Source organism: Macaca fascicularis, chromosome 11, assembly GCF_037993035.2.
Source record: "Macaca fascicularis isolate 582-1 chromosome 11, T2T-MFA8v1.1".
NCBI lineage: Eukaryota > Metazoa > Chordata > Mammalia > Primates > Cercopithecidae > Macaca > Macaca fascicularis.
Genome location: NC_088385.1, coordinates 17,754,364 through 17,777,788, shown reverse-complemented (window position 1 = coordinate 17,777,788; position 23,425 = coordinate 17,754,364). Strand labels below are relative to the sequence as shown.

At 39.2% G+C, this 23,425-nt stretch overlaps 1 protein-coding gene across 7 annotated transcripts in view; it reads right to left on the bottom strand.

Annotated features, from left to right (window-relative positions):
- Window positions 1-4,873: 4,873 nt before the first annotated feature.
- Window positions 4,874-23,425, bottom strand: part of PDE6H (phosphodiesterase 6H) — a 23,070-nt gene continuing 4,518 nt past the window's right edge. For 2 of the 7 annotated variants that reach the window (XM_065523790.2, XM_065523789.1), the window contains exons 2-5: window positions 22,302-22,513; window positions 9,415-9,589; window positions 8,354-8,394; window positions 4,874-5,865 (exon numbers count right to left, since the gene is read on the bottom strand). In XM_065523790.2, coding sequence (XP_065379862.1) covers window positions 5,789-5,865; window positions 8,354-8,394; window positions 9,415-9,548 — 252 coding nt within the window. In that variant the 5' untranslated portion in view covers window positions 9,549-9,589; window positions 22,302-22,513 and the 3' untranslated portion in view covers window positions 4,874-5,788. Of the gene's footprint in view, window positions 5,866-8,353; window positions 8,395-9,414; window positions 9,662-9,824; window positions 9,911-14,477; window positions 14,530-22,301; window positions 22,514-23,425 lie in introns of those variants that run through there. The other 5 variants (XM_065523791.1, XM_045364788.2, XM_065523793.1 and 2 more) reach the window with 5 other exon arrangements.

The following is a 23,425-nucleotide window of genomic DNA, read 5'->3' as shown; positions in this document are numbered from 1 at the left end:
AAGACAAACCAATACTTCCTTTTATACAGATGACACTGATGGGGGAGAGATCTTATCGTTCAATCCAAAGATTTGCTGTTTCATAGGAAAACAGACACAGCACATGAGCAGACAATTCACTGACAAGAACATAACAGTGACTTTTAAACTTATGAAACTTTGTTCAATTTCATGCAAAATAAAACTTTAATAATATCACGTAAAGGTATGAGTGTTTGGAAAAGTATGCGTGAATTGTATATGGTGTGTTAATGACGTACAAATTTTTTCAGAGGTGAATATGGCAATATCCTTCAAAACCTGTCCATTCTACTCCTAGGAATTGGTCCTAGAGATAAACCTGTACAACTGTGGCATAAATATGGAGGCATTTGAGAAAATATATAGAAGTCTAAAAATATCCAAAACGTCCATCAATATGACACTGGACAAATGAATTAGACCTCAATTATACAAATGAAACATATGCAGATACTTAAAAAAATGAGGTATATCAAAATGTACAGACATAGAGTTATCTTCAAAAAATATATAAGTCAATAATAGTATAGAATAGCAAATCTAGTGTGTTATTACTGTGCAAAAAAAGTGTATACATATAAGTGTGTCTATGCACAGAATGTCTCTGGTAGGATTCACAAAAAGTATAACCGGGGTTGACTGAGAATGAGAGACGGATGTAGGGCACTGGGTGGAAACAAGACTGATCTTGTACTGTGTTCACTTTTATACCCTTTTAGTGTTTATCCTCTGTATGGATTACTTTTCCTTGGCCAAGCAATGCAACAGTTTAAATTGGTCAATCAATGGATGGGAAGGAATTCGCAACTAGTTACGTGGATTGAAAAGTCGAATAGAAATGGTTGTCTTCCAAGTGTTGAAGTGCTTATTTGCTGCAGCAGGTGGCAGTACTAATACACGATTTGACTTTATTATTGGACCCTGCAGAAATGTGGGGGGGGAAAAAGGGTTAAACAAGCACTCTGGAAATAATTGAAAACTGAGGCTCTGTACTTTAGGTCTTCAGGTCTAAAAGGAACAGTTGAAATATATTTAGATGTATTACTTGTTTTTTGGAATTTTTTACCGAAAGGAAACTTGGCAATCATTATGTGCAAGATCCTGTTTTATTCTCAAATATTTGAGGCCGAAGAAGAAAAGTGAATTAGCTGACTATCTAGCAGGTACTTTGTAGCAGATCCAGGCAGAACCCAGGCCTCTCAATTGTTTTTGCCAAAAAAAAGATAGTGTGACTGATGTTGCCAATCAACTTGATTGTTGCTTTTTTGAATTTCAGTTTTCAACAATCTGACTCTGCCCTCATATTGCAAAAAGCATCATGCTAGTTTATACATACTCACAATTGTGTGGCCTGTACAAGCGTCTCCCTCTAGCCTTTTATAAAACATAGTTCCTTTGCATTTCCCCCTTTAAAACAATTCAGTGTCATACTTACACAGTTCTCATTATATTAGTTTTATAGCGCTAGATCTTGTGTGATCACTTTTTTCTCTTGTGCTAAATATTGGTCTAACTGATTATTCCTCTGTGCGTGTGTTTTCCTCCACTTCTTTAGTTGTTGAGAAGCTCCTCCTCCTTTGTTTTATGAAATTGTTTATGATAATTTTTGCTTTCTCACAGCACAGGTCAACTGCACAGTGGCAATTGTTTGGACCACTGTGCCTATTCAGCTAGGGTGGAGACTCAGGAGGAACGTTTTCTCCTTATGCACTGCTTTTTCTGTCTGGCTGTAGTGTGACTGAGGTCTGTGGAGAACGGGAGTCACTGCCTAGCTCACCCACACCATTAATCTCAACTTCTACCCAATGCTGAAACAAACAGGGAAGAGGTGGAGGATTAGCCAGCTCCTGCCTCCACCCGCCTCTCACCCTCCCTGGCTTCCTCCTACTCCAGTTAGAGGAGGCAGCAGAGGCCAGGGAGTGTGACACAGGCTATGGAGGGATGGTGATTGTGTGAGGCAGTGGTCATAATTGTGGTACTTGTCCTGCTCTATCTTACTGGAATTGCTTCAGTCCACCCCTTGTCTCCTGAGCTCTCTGACATCCTCTGGGTTAGGTCTAGAGTAGTGAGGCACACCTATTTTATCAGCCAACAAAACCATGTGAGAGTCAGAACACATACATGTTAGCCTCTGTTCTCCCACTTATTACATGTGGTATTGGGGGCAAGAAGAATGGGTTAAGTTGGTCACTGGATCACTGGGTGGTAACAAGTTAAGAATTAGCTAATTCCTAATGTGTAAAAGGTAGGCTTGGATTACATCAGAGTTTTTGAACTGGCACAAATGGAATAACCTAGGGCCCTTATTTAAAAATATAGATTTCAATATCTCTCCCTCGGAAATTCTTACTCAGAAAATCTGGAGTGAGGCCCAAATTTTATGTGTTTTTAACAAGACACCCTCAGTGTTTCTTATTGTCAGAAAAATGTCTGAAGATTTTTTTTAATTCCCCAAACCCTTAAACTGTATGATAAATTATTTCTGCTATTGTTCTCTTTTGCCTATTGGGTTCTTCCTATTTAACACTGCTCTTCCTCCACTCCAGCATTTAGGATCAGAATCAGCTGTGTAGGTTTTAGACATATGCATGCTATTTCCCAACTCCAACTAAAAACCACTGGCTAACAAATACTATCTGCTCTTCAATACTGTTGCTATAATGGAAATATATATTTTTTGCCTCTTTACATCCACTCTCCAACCCTCTCCACTTGCTCTTTGCTGAAGAAGGTGAACTTTTTAAAATTTTATTTTATATTTTAAGTTCCAGGATACATGTGCAGGATGTGCAGGTAAATGGTAACAGGTAAACGTGTGCCATTGTGGTTCACTGCACCCATCAACCCATCACCTAGATATTAAGCCCCACATGCATTAGCTGTTTATCTGATGCTCTCTGTCCCCCTGCCCCACTTAGAAGGCCCAGTGTGAGTTATTCACCTCCCTGTGTCTACGTGTTACTGGAGAAGGTGAACTTTAATGACTGCATTAAAGAGATTCTTTGCCCTCTGATTTCCAGTTGGGTTTAACCAAGGGGAGGCATCAACAGGGAAGTAGAGAAGGGGAGAAGGACAACATTGGAAGGAGGAACAACCCCTTTACCTCCTGATTACTTAAAGGATCACTGTATGTTAACTATGTCCCTCTGCTGCATCCCACAGCCTTGTCAAGGGCCCCTCCTTTAGTATTAGAAATGTTATTTCAGGGTTGCTTCAGGCCCAGGTTTGGCAATGGCCCCCACGCTGTTACTAGCCCCAAGTTACTGTACTAGCCTTTGTAGATTGCCACTAACTCTTCCAAAGCCTGTGTAAATAGTACCTTTGTTAAACCTTTCCTCAATTACCCCGTTTGGGGTTGTCATCTCTTTGCTGCCAGGACTCAGATGAGGACAATGACTTACTTTATCTCTTTCATATGTGTTGTCTATACACTGAGGGGCTTCTTATTTCTTATTTAAAATAATAAAATGATATGAATAGAAATAATAGGATTCTAGATATTGGAAGGGCTTTAAATTATGTCTACTCCAGCTTACCCCCAAATGCTAGACCCTGGCATGAAAGAAGTTTGCTTCTTCCTGCTTCATCATTACCTTTTTTTTTTTTTTTTTTTTTTTTAGACGGGGTCTCGCTCTGTCACCAGGCTGGAGTGCTGTGGCACAATCTCGGCTCACTGCAACCTCTGCCTCCCCAGTTCAAGGGGTTCTCTTGCCTCAGCCTCCCGAGTAGCTGGGACTACAGGAGCACGCCACCACACCCAGCTGATTTTTTTTTTTTTTTTTTTTTTTTTTGTATTTTTAGTAGAGACGGGTTTTCACTATGTTGGCCAGGGTGGTCTCGATCTCCTGACCTCGTGATCTGCCCGCCTCGGCCTCCCAAAGTGCTGGGATTACAGGCGTGAGCCACCACACCCGGCCTTCACCATTACTTTTTAAAAAGATCTGGTGTATTCAGGTTGTTACAGCTGTGAACCATTACAACTCCTCAAATATTTGCTGGCAATGAACGTTTTCTTCTCTCAGCTAAATGTTTTCAGTTCCTTCAACAATTCTTCATGTAGCGTAGTTTCTAGATCCTTCTTTATGTAGCCTTTGGATACATTCTTTTGAGTGCATTCTGTTTTGTCAATGTCATTGCTTCATTTTTAAAGAAATATTTGAAAAGTAAGCCAAATGTGAACCAGAGTCTCACCCAGCTGGAGAAGAAGCCAGTCCTCCCTAATTGGGATGAACCGAAGGCACTGGCCGTCAAATGGAGCAGCTGACTTGAAAGGCAAGGGTTAGCTTTGGCAGGAGAGAAGACAGGTGCCTGGGTGGAGGCAGGACTTCCTGCTGAAGGAGGAAGCGCACATTTCCACTGGCCTCTTGGCACGTCATGGTTCCACTTTTGAATCTATACCTCAGTTTTTCTCTTGTACTTCTAATTTTCTGGCCAGAAGGTAACCTGATCATTCGTGCAAAATGGTTAACACAGGCCCTGTAGCACTCACAAGTTTTTGAGTGCTGCACTCCTCTAAGACCACAAAGTCACAGAATTTATCACCACCATGAACCTTAGATTATCTGATTCAGGAAAACTTGAAGGTAAAAAGGGTGAGATCTTTGCCCAAAATCATATTGCAATTTACTGGTAGAGACAGGATTAGAACCTGAATCTCTTGCTTCTCTATCATCCTGTCTCTCTCTCCGGTTAATTTACTCCATTCTTTTACCACAGATTTCAAAACTGAAATGAAGAAATTCATACTGTTAGTTCCAAAGCATCCAAGTCACATAGAGGCAGCATTTGAGTTGCACAATTGCCTTGAAAGTATTGGGAAAAGATAAGTATGAGCACATTACACTGACACAACTTCAGGGGTGAGGCAAACCATCATTTTATTTAGAGGGTCAACTGCCTATCCTTTGTATATGAGTCTAAACCTTATAGCATATAAATCTTTTCAGTTGACAGTTTAAAGGTTAGATTTACTACAGATGTGCACAAAGCAGTCAATGTATGTAACTCCCGTGACTCCCATTTTAAGCCATTGGACAAAATAATTTCATTGAGGGAATGCTGTGGAAGGAAACCTTCCTCAACCAGAGTACTGAAAAGAAGGCTCACATTGTCAGAATTCCGAGTTTAAATCCCAGTTCCTCTCCAGCTTAGAACTGTACAACTTAGAGCTGCATGAGACTTCTGAAATAACCTAGTTCAATCAAATTTAGACCCAGAAAGTATACAATTTATGAACTTACAGAATTCAAATCTTCATCCTATGCTGTTTTGTAAGCACTGCACTTATTTCCTGTATGACTGTGCCTTCTTTGTTTAATTGGTTCTCAGAACACAGCATCAGATATTTCCATGTAGCATTTAATACAACTTCAGCAACATTCAAGGTAAATATCTCCTTTATTAAATAAGAGGAGGTGGGGAGTGATATAAATGTAATCTTAAAGGTCTCCTATTAATCATAGTGAATGCCTAGCAAAAATAGATTTAAAGGGCTTACACATAAACAAAATGTAGAGAAATATTGATGACTTCTAACTAGCTGGTAGGAAAAGGTGGTTAAGTGTGAAATGCATCCACTATTTTGAGCTGTACTGCAAGAGAGATTCTGATAGTAAGAGAACTCTTAGTAGTAACTGATAGGAAATGACCTCGAAAGTCAACAAAACCACTTCCAATCAGCTGAATTTCAAGACTCCGGCAGATCATCAGGGCAAAAGTAACCAAAATTACAGCAGATGTCGTTGAGAGTGGCAGAACCTCTGGCACCTCAAATAATCCCAAACTGAGCGAGCTCATGCAATTCCAGGTGGCTGAATGCCTCCCACGGACAAATCACTGTGATATCTGCAAGAGATGGAAGAGTATGTAAGCCAACCTCACCCCAGAAAAAGTCTCTTCACAGAAAGATGCCGTTCAGGCAGAGACACTTCACTCCTCTCTCCTGCTCATTATCCCCTGACTGAGAAGTTACCTAGAGTGGTCCTGCGGCCCAGGAAGGATCAGACCAATTGCTTAATTGTTGCACCAGGCATCTCTGTTGGTTTCATTCTGCTTCCTCTTTGAGGGGGGTGGCGACCCACAGCTTTTGACTGAGGGGTTCCCTGGGGGAGTACAGCCCACTGATCACACAGAGTCTCCCCAAACCACAACCACTAAGGAGGAAGCAAAAGTGGAATTCTAGTCAGGCCAAGGGTTAAGATGAAAAAGAGGAACACTTTGAATCTCCATGGTCTAGGTATCCATAGTCTTCCCTACCAATCTAGATCAGTTTCTTCTCTAATTATTCTTCTATTCCTTTACATTTTGAATTGCCTATATCCAATCACATATTGAAAAATGATCACAAGGCATCTTTTAATCCAGCTTCTTGTTTTAGAAAGTAAGATATTATTATCCTTCAGTTACAAAGAAGCTTGCTGACACCCAGAGAGATGAAATAATTAGCAAAAACCACATAGTTGTAGAGCTGAGACCAGAACCAGGTCAAAGACCTCAGACTTTCACTCAGTATAAGCCTCATTACATTATTCCAAATATACGGTTAGAGTCAAGCACATCTTCCAGATCCCAAAGCAAATTTGCTGGTCTTGCATGCACCTTGCCAAAATACAGAAGCAGTTAATCTAGGAGAATAGCAAAATTGCTTTATAATGTGGCTGGAAAATGTATTCGAGATCCCAGGATTGGTATTTGGCTGCAGAAAGCTACACTGAGGATTGCCTGGGAAGGACACTGATTACTACAAATGCTACCATTTATCAAAGGTGTGTTGGATGAGTTGAAAATATGTCCAGACAAAAGCCTGCACATAAATATTTAGGGCCATTTTATCCATTGTTGGCTAAACTTGGAAGCAACCAAGGTATCTTTCAATAGGATAAAAAACTGTGTTTATCTCTACAATGGAGTATTGTTCCATGATTTAAAAAACTGAGCTATCAAGCCATAGAAAAACATGGAGAAACCTTAAATGAATATTGTTAAATGAAAGAAGCTAGTCCAGAAAAGCTATATACTCTATGATTCGAACTATACCACATTCTGGAAAAGGCAAAACTATACAGACAGAAGATTAGTGGATGTCGAGGGTTTAGAGAGAGAGAGAAGGGTGACCAGGTGAAGCATAGGGCAGCAAAACTATTCTGTATAATACTATATGTACTACAGAATGTACTATAATGGTGGGTACATGGTATTTATCAAAACCCTTAGAACTTTACAACACAAAGGATAAAAACCCTAATACAAGCTATGGATTTTAATTAACATACTGCATCAATATTGGCTCATCAAATATAATCACACTAATACAAGATGTTAATAATAAAGGAAACTGTGTAAAAGGGGAGAGAGGTGGTAGACAGGACATATAGGATCTGTACTTTCTGATGAATTTTTCTGTAAATCTTAAACTCCTCTAAGAAATAAAGTCTATTAATTTAAAAAAATATGGCAGGGCACGGTGGCTCAAGCCTGTAATCCCAGCACTTTGGGAGGCCGAGACGGGCAGATCACGAGGTCAGGAGATCCCGACCATCCTGGCTAACACAGTGAAACCCCGTCTCTACTAAAAAATACAAAAAATTAGCCGGGCGAGGTGGCGGGCGCCTGTAGTCCCAGCTACTCGGGAGGCTGAGGCAAGAGAATGGCGTAAAAACCCGGGAGGCGGAGCTTGCAGTGAGCCGAGATCCGGCCACTGCACTCCAGCCTGGGCGACAGAGCGAGACTCTGTCTCAAAAAAAAAAAAAAAAAAAAAAAGCAGTGATTGCATTCATCGTATGATACATAAAAATCTGGTAGCCAATTTTTAAAAATATATTGCAGGCATTCACTATTTAAGATCCTCCTCTGGGTGCTAGAGGATGTGTAAAAAGAGGAAATTGGTAAGGAAGTGGTTTGCCTGGTAGAGTGGAGAGATCTCCAGACCTCACCCTTATTTCCAATAGTTCACTTGGTAGCCTCAGACAAAAGACTGTCAATTCCTCTATGTCTCAGATTTCTCTCCTGAAAAATGAAGTTTGGTTAGATGAATTATGAGAATCTTTCTACCATAAACGCCTGTAATTTATCATTGTATGCCCTCAAAGGTTGTTTGACAAAACAAGAAGGTTTATGAAATTTTGGGCCTACCCTGATTTCTTTTAGGGCTTTTGTATCTGGGCACACATGTACTTATTTCGGAGGGGAAATTAAATCCCCACCTTTCTATGTCTTCACAGATCTTCTGCCTTGGGTATTTCTCATAACTTTCAACTGCCCCTTGAGGCCTGAAGCATATAAAAAGGCAGAACTCCAAGTGCAAATTTCTCACTTAAATCAGTGGATGGCTTACCTGTTCCTAGCCCCTCCATTCCTGGAATGTCATCTCCAAATCTATGGAAAAGAATATGGCGAAATTAGCTGAGATTAGAGCAAAAGAATTTTGGAGTCACTCACATGGTGAGTTTCGTGATTCAAAGGGGAAGAAGGAGAGGTTTAAATGTTTTTATTTGAGAGACCCCTTTTGTTTGCACCGAACTGGAGCAAAGAAAATGTCACTCAGGCAGGTTTTGGTATATCCTAGTGGAGAGAGATTTCTCTCCTGTAGGAACTTAAGCTAAAACAATTAAGAGTCAGAAAGAACTATCAGTGGGACAACTAAGTCAAATTTCACTTTTTATAATAAAAATTGAAATGAGAAAGCAATACAAGAGGCATTAAAAATGATGAATTCATCCATTTGTTTACTTATTCAAAATCATTAACTAAGCATCCATTATATACCAGGCATTTTGTTAGGCACAGAGAGTTAAGAAAAAAACAGGCAAATTTTCTGAGTGGTCTTAGTCTCGGAGAATAGACACGAATAAATAAATATAAGATACGATAATGTAGGCTATGACAGCTGAATGTACAAAATGCAAACATGAAAGTAATGATAGCTTGTTAAAGAGATCAGTGGTAGCTTCAAAAAGAAATTAGCATATGAGCTATGTGTTGAAAAATGAATAGGATTTAGGCAAGGAGAGGAAGAAGAAAATAAAGAACTGAGGATATAAAATTGGAAGACATAAATATAAGCTATATTTTCTGGAAATGGTCAGTGGTTCAGTGTTACAGATTAAAGCAGAGGTTATGTCAGTAAAGAGGAGTGGTCATAAAAAGCCTGGAAGGCAAAGTCAAAGTTTATTGTAAAAAGCCTCCATTTGCCATGTTAAATTCGGCCACAGACCTGGAAGTTGCGAAGGAAAGAATTCCAGCGATAAAGACACAGATGGAGTTAAAGAGGAAAAGAGAGGATGGGATGGACATTTTTGTAAGTCTGTTTAATATTATGAGCACTAATTTCTCAAAACAAAAGCCGTCCTGTGGGAAGAAGAAACTAATAGAAAGTTTTTTTCATTTAGGTCTTACCCTTTCACACCTTTCTTTGGAGGTTTACTCTTGAATTGGCGAGTCTGCCTCTGCTTGAACTTGGGAGGGCCTTTGCGAGGGGTGGTGGGACCCTGGTTTGAAGCTGGAGCAGCCAGAGCAGTGTTGTCACTCATTTTAACAGCCCCCAGGCAGCTAGCGTTTCCCTTTCAGCCTCCTTAGACAGTGAAAGATAAAAAAAGATCTTTCAAGTCATGGGGACCATTGGTTATTAGATCTTTATTTTAGCCTGGAGAAGAAAAGTACTTCAATAAGAAAGCTCAGTACTTTGTGTTGATACAAAAGGGGAGAAGTTATCATCTTTAAAAGGGATCTTTAAGAAAACAGAGTATAAATCAATGCAGGCACTTAATGTAAAGGAATGCAAACTTACACTCTGCTATATTACTTACACAATCTATCAGTTGCGTAAACAGACAATTGATACATTTTAAAACTCAAAAATCTAGGTGGATATGCTGTTCCCATAGATCTGCCACTGAAAAAAATTTAAAGATAAATAAATTAAATTAAATTAAATTAAAGCTTCACATTAGGTATTTAAAAAATTAAAATAAATAAATAAAATAGTTTCGCCACAAGTGTTCTATGTGAATTTATTATGATGCTGTACTTCTCTATGACCACCAGTTCTACCCGTTATAAAGAGAGGAAAATGGACTCAGTGATATCTATAGTCTTTTATAGCACCTGCTCTTTCTTTAAGCTTTACATTTCCATCCAGCTCTAAAATAACCTGATTCTAAATGTTTATTGAGCATTTTTTATGGCCTCTGTTTTTTTATAGTCCTTCAAGTCCTTATAGTCTAAGATAAGATTACTTTGTTTAATCCTCACATGAACCAGAAGCTTTTCTGTAGTTCTGGGAGATGACAATGTAGTTGTCTGGACAGGAGGACCTCTGGAGCAGGGATACCAACACTCATGAATATATTCAACACACCTTAAAACACACACACATAGAGAAGTTAATGAAGGATGATTACGTAATGTATTTGTGCTTCAACTCTACGTCCAGACATAAGGTTCTTCAGCCCCCATTGTTCACAAATCTTTGATGCTTTCTTCTACCCACACCATGGACCTATCCAATATGGTGTTCTCAGACTTTAATTTGGCTACAGAAATGCGCATTGCCATTCTTCAAATACAAATCAAAGAAAATTATTGAAAAAGATAAATTGAAACAATTAATTTGTCATTTTGGATGACATTATTTTCTTTCTTCTTTTCTTTCATAAGAGTTGACAAAACTGCCCTTGGAAGGAAGATCCTGAAAAGCCCCAAAGAACTCCAAATTGCTTTCACCTCTTATCCTGAGCCCATCTCTTCCATAAAATCTGGTGTGTGGGGGCTTTGTCTCCACAAGATTCCTTATTTCACCCATTACAGATTTATGCTAATTTTTTTTTTTTTTTTTAAGAGAGACAAGTTCTTGCTCCATCAGCCGGGTTGTAGTGCAGTGGTGCAATTGCAATCATAGCTCACTATAGCCTCAAACTCCTGGGCTCAACTGATCCTCCCGCCTCAGACTCCCAAAGTGCTAGGTTTACAGGCATGACTCATCACACCAGCCTATGTTAATATTGTTAACTGCAGACCTCCCTGACAGTCTTTGGCTCATGCTAACAGTGACTGTCTTTACTGGCCACACTGCATATCCTTCAAACCTCATATTCTATAACTTCCAGTTCATACTGTTTTCTTATTTCTTTCAGAGTTGGGTTGCAATTATTATCCTCACCCCCAAGATTTTCCTCTTATTTAAATTCTGATTATTACTAAATTATTATCCTTGCCAGTAGCAGGGATGGTGAGATTGGCCAGGACCCTGGACCACCTGCTCATGCTGTGATTCCTTCTGCTGTCCCCTACTGGACTAGCTTCATGAGGCTGCCCTTCCAGTCCCAGAACCTACAACAGTGCATGGTGGATAGTAATTATGCCATATATATTATATTTGTCAAATGAGTTAATAAATTAATCTAGAAATTGAACAGGCCAGGTGCAGTGGTTCACGCCTGTAATCCCAGGACTTTGGGAGGCCAAGACGGGCAGATCATGAGGTCAGGAGATCGAGACCATCCTGGCTAACCCAGTGAAAACCCGTCTCTACTAAAAATATAAAAAATTAGCTGGGCGTGGTGGCGGGTGCCTGTAGTCCCAGCTACTCGGGAGGCTGAGGCAGGAGAATGGCGTGAACCCGGGAGTCAGAGCTTGCAGTGAGCCGAGATCGCACCACTGCACTCCAGCCTGGGCGACGGGGCGAGACTCCGTCTCAAGAAAAGAAAAAAAAGAAAAAAAAGGAAAAAGAAAGAAACTGAACAAATACCGTAAACCTTAGGTCATGAGGTCCCGACCCTTTGACTTCTCCATCAGAGCACAAAGAACTCATTAGCTTTCAGGCTTTAGGAAATGCACTGCCAGTTCCTCTGCTCACTAAATTCAGTTCCCATTCTGTGGGCCCTCTCTACCCCTGATCGACAGGCAAACTTTGTGCTTGTCCCAAGTGTGGTTGGGACCCTGGGAATCGCTGGTGAGCAGCCAAGATCAGCGCTGTGCTCAGAGTGGACCACCAGTAACTGACACATCCCAGCTCTGCCAGTCACAGAGGGCAGCTCTCAGATCAAGGTTTTTGAACTGCCCAGGATTTTCAAGGTAGAAGAAATCAAAAGTTTCTTTTCTCTCATCTGAAGAACCTATTAGGGTCAGAATTGCCAGATCCAGCAAAAAAATAAAAAATAAAAAAATACAAGGCACCCCGCTCAATTTGAATTTCAAAGAAATGATATTTTTTAGTAAAGTATATCTCAGCTGTTTCATGGTACATATTTATACTTTAGAAAGTCATTTTCCTCTGGAACTCAAATTTAACTGGCATCCTCCATTTTATCTGGCAGCCCTAATAAGATTCAATTATTTTGGATCCAGAATTCTATAATGTAAGGGCCTAAAGTGACCCTCATTGGTCAAATTGCCCTTTGATGGTAACATGGTAGAGAGTACACTCTTTAGAATCAAATTGATATAGTTTTAAGTTCCTACTCCACAGAACTGGCTATGTGACTTAGGAGAAATTTCATAATCCTCTGGGGGTCTTATTCCATCTATAAAATGAATCAAATCATACCTTCCTTTTAGGGTTATGGGGAAATTTTAGGAAGACGATATGAGTAGAGTGGTACAAAGTGTTAAAAAAGAGCAAACATATGCTAGACCTTGTGAGAGAAAAGAAAGCCATGCAAACAAATCTGTGGTTATGACACTTGCTCACCCGGACTCTGCACCTCCTTCCTCTGGGCCAACCACTGAAGAGCCCTTGCCATACACCAGAGGGGCAATTGTCTTCCGCCCTTGCTGGGTAATCCTCTTCTTCCTTCCAACACCCCAACTGTTAACTTACTTCTGGTCTTAAAATTCTGTCTTAAGAAGCTTTCCTTGAATTCCTTTGACACCCCTAACAGCAACCCCAAAGACTTTAAAAATCACATGTGACATCCATATTCCCCTGATGATACATCCCCTTTTTTCTTGCAGGTTTCTTCTACATGTTTACAGAATTTTGAAGTTACACCTCTAGGCTTAGACAATGTTCATGTCTGAGTTTGATGCATTATATGAAAGAAGCCTTCTCAGAAAGAGTTACATAACAGTTGCCAGGTTAATCCCTTGATCCTAATGGTGCTCAGGATTTGCACTAGGTAACCAGAACAGTCGACTAATCCCTCTGCAGTTTCTGTCATAGATTTACCCTCCAATTCTCTCTGCAAAACCTTTAGGAAGGGTAGAACACTTCTGACCTTTCCCTGCATTGGAAGCCAGTCCTGTTTGCCCATAAACATCACCAAAGGCTAACCTCATCCTGACCACACTTTTCTAGAAATTCCAAGGGCATCTGGAGCTGAGTAACCCTAAATGTATTATCAGACTTGATTTTAGCTGAAAGAAGTTTCACATTTTTTTCCTCCAAAAGCATCAAGCAATTTATTCTTTTGTGAGGCAGAACATTTTCCTGTTTTTAAAGCAATGTTAGCCCTTCCCCTTTTGAAGATTACAAACTGTTTCTCTGCAGAAATAAGTGGATGCGGCAAAGTAATATTTCAAGGCATACTTTTGTAGGGGACTGGGGTTAGGGTCACCTTAACAAAAATTAAAGATTTGTATAAAGCAAAAAATCATCTTGTGTTGCTTTATACAGCAAAGCCCAGCCGTATATAGTGACAGGGGATGATCCTCTGAAAAGCAGTTTTAGAAGGTTCCTGAGACAGTCTCTCTGATGCTGCTGTTACCACCTTACCCTTCCAATTCTCTGTTTCTCAGCAAAGATATAGACAAGGCCATTGTCAGTGGACTAAGGAACAGTCTGGAAGGAGCTAGGGAGGGAAGTACTGTTGGGGTTGAGCCAATAAATATCACCCAGGGTCCTGCTGAGGCAGAGAAAATCAATAATTTGAAAAGCAAAGCAAGACCCAAACCAAAGCCATAAAAAAAAATTACCAAAAATCCAGCCCACACCCTGCTTCAGAATGGAACAAACAAACACTTTGACCTCAAAGGGAGAAGGCTCAGCCACCTGCACTGCCCTGCGGTCATTCTCACGCTCGCTCTCCGCTCCCCTTCTCCTTTTCCTCACACTCACACCAGCCTACCAGTGCCTGGGCCAAGTTTGCAGGCACATCCTTGGAGTAAAGAACTGTTTTCTCTGTGGTTATTTAGTGCCCCAGATCCCTCCGTCTTCACAATACTGTTCGCTATGAAGCTGCAAACAGGGAGGTCACTATTGGGCTCCTTCTAAATGAATTCAGTAATCAAGTTTTGCAGTGACCTTGTAATAGTCAACTTTCACTTATTTGCTCGTCCCATGGCATAACAAGAAGGTCTGAGTGTATCTCCTTCATGTTCTTTCCCATTTTCATCCCCAGCCACAGCCCAGGCCCACAGGTCCAACATGTTTTCTTCTCCAATTTTTCTTTTGGAGCCTGATCAACCCCCCAAAGCCCTTCAATTACTCTGCTCAAATTCACCAGAAGTTCAGAAATACTCACGGAGCTGAATGCTGTTCCTATCAGCTGCCCCGCTGCCTTCTTTGCAAAAGACAAAAGGATCTTTGCATCCTGACTTATCTCTCTGTAATACCCTCATGCTGCCTAATCTCACCGTCATAAGCTCAGAACAGCAACCCAGGTGCAAAGAAGTTAGAAGAACACGGGGTGAGGCTGGGACAGGCTTAGGAGGTTTCTGATAATTAGAGGCCCTTTCAAAACTGACTTAGGTTCACTCTAGTCAATAAACAGGTATTGTATTCACAAAAACACAGAAAGTGTTGATATCCAAGGGTCAATTTCAGTTTGTGATTCAATATCTTCTTTTAATTCTCACCTTTAGTTTTTGCTACTCCCATTTCTTCCCTTTCCCTGACACATACCGATGTGCACAATCACACCCACACACATACACAGGGACATAATTCTTATGGGGCTCTAGGTAACTGGAGAGAACAGAGGGAGCCACAGTGCCCCCTGCTATAGTGGGGACATTGAACATGTGGGCAGTGACATTGGGAAACACACAGTATCTCCCCCTAACTGGTATTGTGTGTATTTCCTCAGAGAGATGGAACCTCAGAGTCAAAACTGATATCAAATTCGGTGATATCTGACAGAGAAAGGGCCCATATGACAGCTAGGAATTAACTGAGGACACTCATTTGAGAATCGATTGCCAGATCTTTCATACCTAAACGTTTCAGGGTGTAGGGTCTGGGGAACAATCCAATTTACTGAGACTCCTTGACTCGGTCTTCCTATTATATTGAGCCACTAGTATTAATTATTAATAGATTAATAATTAAGTATTAATTAATACTTAATTAGTATTACCTAATTGATAATTAATTAATACTAAATAGCTCTCAACAGATATGCTAGTTATCAGTAAGTTATTTTGATAAATTTATCATAGAAAGATTAAGTGATGTATTCAAGGCTGCAAATAAAATTAATAGTGGAGCCAGGAACAGGGCCCAAGTCTAGAAACACCTTGTATATTCCATTGTCTTTGTACTATACTATATCAAAGCAGACATGGACCAAGATGTCTGTTTGCTGGTCACTTCCATCACTTCCATGCCTTACCAGTGAATTTCAGTGTTCTTTCCCCAGTTGTTACCTATTAGAGAATTACACTCCATAACATTATAGAGAAAGAAGGTCAATTTATCCTTTCTAGACAGGGAGAGATTCTTAACTTGCAGCCCTAAGCAAATTACATGAGCAACTAAACAGCTCGAGAGTCATTCATGTGCTCTCCCATGGTCTTTACCAAGATTTCTCTGAGTTTTGAAGGCAACGAATACCTTGCAAAGCCAGGAAAGTTTGGTCTCTGGATGGGTACCTCTACTCCCTCCTCTGTATCTCCATTATCATTCACACCTTCCTTTACTGTTACATACCAGGCACGTGAATGTTTAGATGCTTATCTGTCAAACTTTTCGTATTCTCAATTTTCTTGATGAAAGAATACAAATTTTAAGGACAGTGGAAAGTGCCATAAGCTGAGTGAATGTTCTAGAATGTTGTTACTCAAAGTGCAGCAGCAGCAACACCATCTGTGCACTTGTTAAAAATGCAGGATCTCAGCCCTGCTCCATACTTACTGAATCAGAATCCACATTTTAACAAGGTCCAAGGTGATGTGTTTGCATATTAATGTTTGAAAAGTACTGTACTAGACCCATATGCGGGCTTGGGTTTACCATTTATCTGCTATATGGAAAAACTGTCACCTCTCTGAGTTTCAGTTTCCTCATATGTAAAATGAATGATTTAGAGTGTCAGGGTCCTCAATTTTTTCTATCCCACTACACTTGAGAAAGATAATCTTGCGATTCTCAATGTTGAATATGGGGGTGGTTGTGCCATAAGTCGTCTTCCTCCAAAGGAAATCCAGGAGAGAGAAGAGTGAGAGGTTAGGGGTAGGGAGAAAGTCTAGGTGTATAGTTTGAAAAATTCTCCTAAAGCCACTCTAATATGGTTCTCAGGGGTTTAGAATTAGAAAATTCTTAAATTACTCTACAGTCTTAAAAATCTATCTTCCTTCTTGTTTTGGACCAAGTAAAGTAGACACATATCCTCTCATGCCTCTTGCTAAGTACAACTAAAAATCCTGGATATAATATATGAAAAAAACATGGAATATTTCAAAATATTTGAGAGAAGAAAAAACAAATAGAGGCTTTAGATGCAAGGAACAATATGGCAGTAAGTTTCCTGAATTTTCTTTTTGTTTTGTATATCCTGATGTAGATGCAGGAAAAGACAGTAACCCAAAAGCACCAAGAGGAGTGAGAAAACAAAAAACCTCCCCAAAAGCCTGTTTTCTCTAGACAAGTGACCAGGAGAGTAGCAAACTAGCAAGACAGAACACATTTAAACAAAAACCACCCTACTCCAGTCAAATACCATGGAAAAAAACACGACATGACTCAGCAAAAGCTGAGTGGAGAGCCAAGACTTTCATCTTGATTCAGCTACCGCGGGGTGACTTTCTCCCACCCTAGCTGAGTAGCATCAGAGAAAGCCACATTGGGATCTTGGGCTTTCACCTCCAACCAGTCATAACAAGGCCACCTTCTTCTCCCTACCAGACTGGTACCAAAGAAGCCCGAGTGGGAAATTTCACCTCCATTCAGACATAACACAGCATGTAAAAAAGCATGAAATAAAGATCTTAGAGCTGAAAAATAGAATAACCAACATAAAGAACTCAATGGGTGGGTTCAAAAACAGAATGGAGAATAAAGAGGAAAGAATCAGTGAACTTGAAGATAGAACAATAGAAATTACCCAATCTGAACAAAAGACAGAAAATAAACCCACCCACCACAAAAAAAAAAAAAAAAAAAGAATAGAATCTCACAGATCTGAGAGACTAAAGGACCTAATATTTATGTCATCAGCATCTCAGAAGGAAAGGAGAAAAGACGTGAAGCTTAAAAAGTACTTGAAGAAATAGTGGCTAAAAATTTTCCAAATGTAGTGCAGGACATAATTGTGTAACATCAAGAAGGTGGAAAACCCCAGTGGGAAAAACTCAAAGAAGTCTACACCAAAATACACCACGGCTAAACTTCAGAAAACTAAAGACAAAGAAAAAAATTAGAAAGCAGTGAAAGAGAAACAACACCTTATCTGTAAGAAAAATAACTCAACTGACAGCAGATTTCCCATTAGAAACCAGGGGGACTAGAAGGATATGGTATATTTTTCGTGTCCTGAGAAAAAGAACTGTCAACCCTGACTTCTATGTCATGTGAATTTATCATTCGGAATAAGGGGAAATTAATGACGTCTTCAGACAAAGGAAGACTAACAGAATCTATAATCAGAAGACCTACTCTAAAAGGATGACTAAGGAAAATTCTTGAAAAAAAAATAAATGATAAAAGAAAGAAATTTTAGACTATCTGAAAAGAAAAATGGAAGATAAACTCAACCACCTTCAGCAAGGCTTGGTAGAGAATGAAACATTGTTCAAGGTACTATGAGGTTCTAAGGGTCTGGTCATCATCTTGGATCAGGGATTCATCCACTGTTCCCTGTTTGAAGTGGCTGATCTTCCTGTATCTAACTACTCTAACTCCTACTGACTCCCAGGGGATTGGTGTAGGCTGGGCAAGCAACAACCAATACACACTGCCTCTGTTGGACGGAGCAGTTTTACCAGATACCTTCATAGCTCATTGGTTAGTCTAGTGAGGGCTGATTTCTGGTCAGTTTATCTCTCATCTTATCAACCAGGTAATCAGGCTATATGACTATAAGCAAAATGACCAATCTCAAAGGAATTCCTCCAAAAGAACTTTGGTGTGTTGAACGCTCTAAGCTTTCACAGAAGCAAGAAAAAAGCTAATGGGAACCTCAATATTGATACATTCAATAACATAAATAAATCACAGAAACATTTTGCTAAATGAAAAACTCCACAGGCAAAAGGCAGTATACTGTTTGACTTCATTTGTTACATTCTAGCAAGCCTAAACTATAGGGTTAGAGAATAGATCACTGGTTGCTAGGGACTGTGATTGAGTGGAGAAGTTGACTCCAAAGAGAAAATTCGAGAAATTTTATGAGCAGTGATGGAATTATTTGGAATCCTCATCATAGTGGTAGATACACAACTTGATGCATTTGTCAAAACCCCTATGTCCATCACAAGGAGTAAGCTCTACTGTATGCAAATTTTACAACTAAATATAATAAAATGATTTTTTAAAATCTGTATTCCATAGCTCTATAACTTTTGGTTCTTGATCCCTTCTGACAGATGGAAAAGTATTATTAATTATATATTGGAAAGTAGAGTGCAGGTGCTAAGTAATTAGAAAGTAATTAAAAATTTAGCTGTCCTTTAGCTGCTTATGCAAGTGCTAATCTCTAATCTTTCTTTAGTGCTTCTTAAAATACCAGTGAGTAGGAAGACACATTAAAGTCACATTTCCTCCACGTTTGGAATCTCCTAGACTGAACTTTCTACTCTGACTAATGCATAGCGGACTCCAGAGGGGAACACACTGGACATGAAAAAGGAATGTACAAGCTTGGCCCCTCTTTCCCTAAATACCCTAGGTTTGATTCTCCAGAAAAACATTAATCTTGGAAAAGACTTACGAATTAAAAACACAATATTATTTTCCAGAAAACAGATAAGAGGAAACACTTCCCAACTCATTTCATGAGACCTATTTCACCCTGACACCAAAACCAGACAAAGACAATTAAAAAGGAAATTACAGACCAGTATGTCTCATCAATTGAGATGCAAAAATTCTTAACAAAATATTATCAAATTAAATACAGCAATGTATAAAAAGAATAATACACTAGGGTCAAGTGGGATTTATTCCAGCTTGCAAGGCTTATTAAATATTCAAAAATTTATCAACATAATCCATTATATTAAGCTAAAGAAGAAAATCATATGATCATATCAATTGATGAAAATATGATTAACAAAATCCAAAACCTATTAATGATTAAAAAAAAAAACTCTCAGCAAACTAGAAATAGAACTAGGAATTCTATGAGAATAGGATTCTCACTAAAAAACTATGAAAACCTACAGATCAATGAAACAGAGTAGAAAACCCAGATATAAACCTAGACAAATATGCCCAATTAATTTCTGACAAAATAGACAAAAGCAATTCAATAGGAGAGGGATGGTCTGTTCAACAAATGGTGCTGGAAAGCATAGACATTTTGTCTATGGATATCCATGAATCAAGAGGAGGAAGAAAAGGAAGAGGAGGAGAGGAAGAATCTTAAACCTCACATATTATGCACCCCAAAAACTTCACACCTAGTACAGAAATTAACTCAAATGAATCACAGACTAAAATATAAACTGTAAAACTATGAAACTTTAATTTAAAAAATATGAGAGAAAATCTCCAGGCCCTTGGACTAAGTAAAAAGTTCTTACACTTGCCAGTGAAAACACAATCCATAACAGTAAAAATTGATAAATTTGACCTGATTAAAATTAAAAATATTTGCTCTGTGAGAAACTCTGATGAGGGAATTGAAAGACAAATTACAAATTAGAAGAGAGTGTTTGAAAATCCTATACCCAACAAGGGATTTGTACCTCAAAAATGTAAAGAACTCTCAAAACTCGAGATTAAAAAGGCAACCAATTCAATTAGAAAATGAACAAGAAACATGTGTAAGCATTTCACTGAAGAGGATATGTAGATTACAAGCACACAAAAAGATATCCACCGTAATCATCCATTAGGGAAATGCAAATTAAAACCACAATGAGAAATCACCACACACCTATGATAATGACTAAAAAAAAAAAAAATAGTGTAACACTAAATGATTGCACAGATATAGGAGAAGATGGATCACTTGTGCATTGTGAGTGGGAGTGTAAAATGGGACAGCCACTATGGAAAACCATTTGGCCAGTTCTCCTAAAAAGAAACATGGATTTACCATGCAACCTAGCAATTGCACTTTTGGGTGTTCGTCCAGGGAAGTGAAAACTTGTGTCCTCAAGTGTTTATAGCAGCTTTGTTCATACTAGCCCCAAACTGGAAACTATCCAAATTTCCTATAATGAGTGAATAGTTACACAAACTGTGGTACATTTACACCACGAAAACACTGCGCAGCCATACAAAGAAATGAACTTATTGACACCTACAACAACTAGTATGAACCTCAAGGAAATTATGCTAAAGGAAAAAAGCCAATTACAAATGTATGTGTGATTCCATTTACATAATATTCTTTTTAAAAATTTTCATTTTAAGTTCGGGGTACGTATGCAGGTTTGTTACATAGGTAGACGGGGGTTTGTTGTACACATTATTTCGTCACCCAGGTATAAAGCCTAATATCCATGAGTAATTTTTCCTGATCTTCTCCCTCTTCCCATCCTCCACTCTCCAGTAGGCCTCAGTGCGTGTTGTTTCCCCCTGTGTTCTCATCATTTAGCTCCCACTTATAAGTGAGAATATACAGTATTTGGTTTTCTGTTCCTGCATTAGTTTGCTAAGGATAAGGGTCTCCAGTTCCATCCATGTCCCTGCAAAGGACATGATCTCCTTTTTTTATGGCTTTTTTAATGTTCTTTTTTATGGCTTCATAGTATTCCATGGTGTATATGTACCACATTTTGGTTATCTAGTCTATCCATTTATATATTTTTAAAATTAAAAAATGTATAGAGAGGGTGAACAATTTAGTGGTCACCAGGGGTTAGGGATGGGTGTGAGGAGGTGGGTGTGGCTACAGAAGGATAGAACAAGTAAGTCTCATGGTGATGGCCTGTGTCTTCATCGTGGTGGTAGTTAGAAGAAGCTTCACACGCAATAAAATTGCATATAACTACACACACACGCACACACGATTGCATATGTAACTGGAGAAGTCGGAGCAGGTTCTGTGAATTGTATCAATGTCAGTTTCTTGGGTTGATATTATACACATTTATGCAAGATGGTGACATTGGTGAAGACAGGGTGAACATTTATTAACAACTACCTGTAAATCTATAAGTATTTCGAAGTATAAAGTTAAATAAATTTGTTATTCAAAAATTCATAAGCAGGATGCATAGCAACTTCAACATATAGCAATCAGATAAATATTTGTTCGAAGCTGAAATATAGGTGACCTGACTCAGCAGGCAGAACTGTTTCCCGTCTTCCTATACTCCCCTCTCAAGCCATTCCTCCTTTGCTTCCTTTGTAGGCATCTCTCACTTCATCTTTTCTAAATGCTGAGGTTTCCTAGTATCTTGGCCTTTCTCATTAATTCCATTGGTATTTATTGACAGTATACTATGTTTTTAGTCAGTGCTCTAGTCTCTGGGATACAGCAGTGAATAAGACAAGGTCCCTGACCTTATAGAGTTCACAGCCTTGTGGAGACATGGATAACAAACAGAAAAATAATATATGGGAAATATGTCAAGGGATGTTACATGCTAGAAATAAAAATAAAGCAGAATGATGAAATAGAGGCACTATTTTAAATATGCTGGTTTAAAAAGACCCCTCTGAGAAACTGACATATGAGCAGAGATCTGAATAAAGAAAGAAATGAATCAGGTATGATTATTTTAAAGGAAGAACATTTCTGCAAAGAGAATCATCCCTAAAATGGGAACCTGTTTCTCATGAAAGGATTAGCAAGAGGGGCAAGATCTGGAATGGAAGAAACAATGGCTAAGCGTTAGCAGATGAGTCTGGAGGATTGCAAGTGGCTAGATCATGAGTATGTTAGAATTCTAGTGCTACGTGACAAATTACCCCCAAATTTAGCAGCCCATAACAATAGATATTTCCTATCTCTCACTGTTTCTATGGGTCAATCAGGAGTGGCATAGCTGGGTGGTTCCTGCTCACATCTTCCATGCTGTCAGTCAGGACTGTTGTCATCTGGAGCTGAAACCTTCATTTCCATTATGGTTCATTTAGACAGCTTTTGGTCCTCACCACATGGACTGCTCCACAGGGGGCTTGAGTGTCCTTATGACATGGAGCCCTGCTTCCCACAGAATGAAAGATCTAAGAGAAATCAAGAGAAAAGATACAATGTCTAACAGCCTTGGAAGCAACATGCCATCATTTCTGCCATATTCTATTAGCCACACAGAACAATCTTGATACAATGTGATCAGGGCTGAATACCAGGATCACTGGAGGCTGCCTTGGAAGATGGCTACTAAAATAAGCCAACTTGCAGCTATGGGTGAAAATAGAATTCTATTTTATTTTAAGTGGATGAAAGATCCCTAGAGGTCTGAAAACCAAGGAATGATGTGATCATGAGCATGCTTTTTACTCTGTTATGAGACTAAAGGGTAAATGAGACTATTATGGAAATAGAAAACATATAAAGAGAATGCTATAAAAGTCCAGTAGAGGCACAATGATGGTAGGCTAGGGTGCTAACCAAGGAGGAGGTAAGAAGTTGTCAGCAGGTTACTCACTAAAAGTGAAGCTAACAGGATTTCCCCCATGCTTGGCCAACTTCTCTTTTTACACTCCTTCTGGGTGATCCCATCACTTACATGGTTTAAACCAGTGTTTCTAAAACCTCACAGTTTACCTGCAGAGCTTTTTAAAACATAGATTTCCAGGTTCAACCCCGGGGGGAGATTCTGATGTAGGAGGTTTGGTCAGAGACTTTGCATTTCTAAGGACTTCCTAGGTGATGGTGGTCTGCTGGTACACAGGCCACACTTTGGGTGACCTGGTTTAAATTACTATCCATGTAATGGATAATATGGATTACTATCCATGTAATGGATGATACGTAAATTCAGGCTTATATATTTCACTATCTTTCAGAAATCATCTCCGACACATGATACCATTTTTTTTTTTCAAACTCAGGACAAGACACGTCCAAACATATGTCCTTATTTCTCCTAATACATCTATTTCTTCTTTTGTATTATCTATCTCACTTGGTGG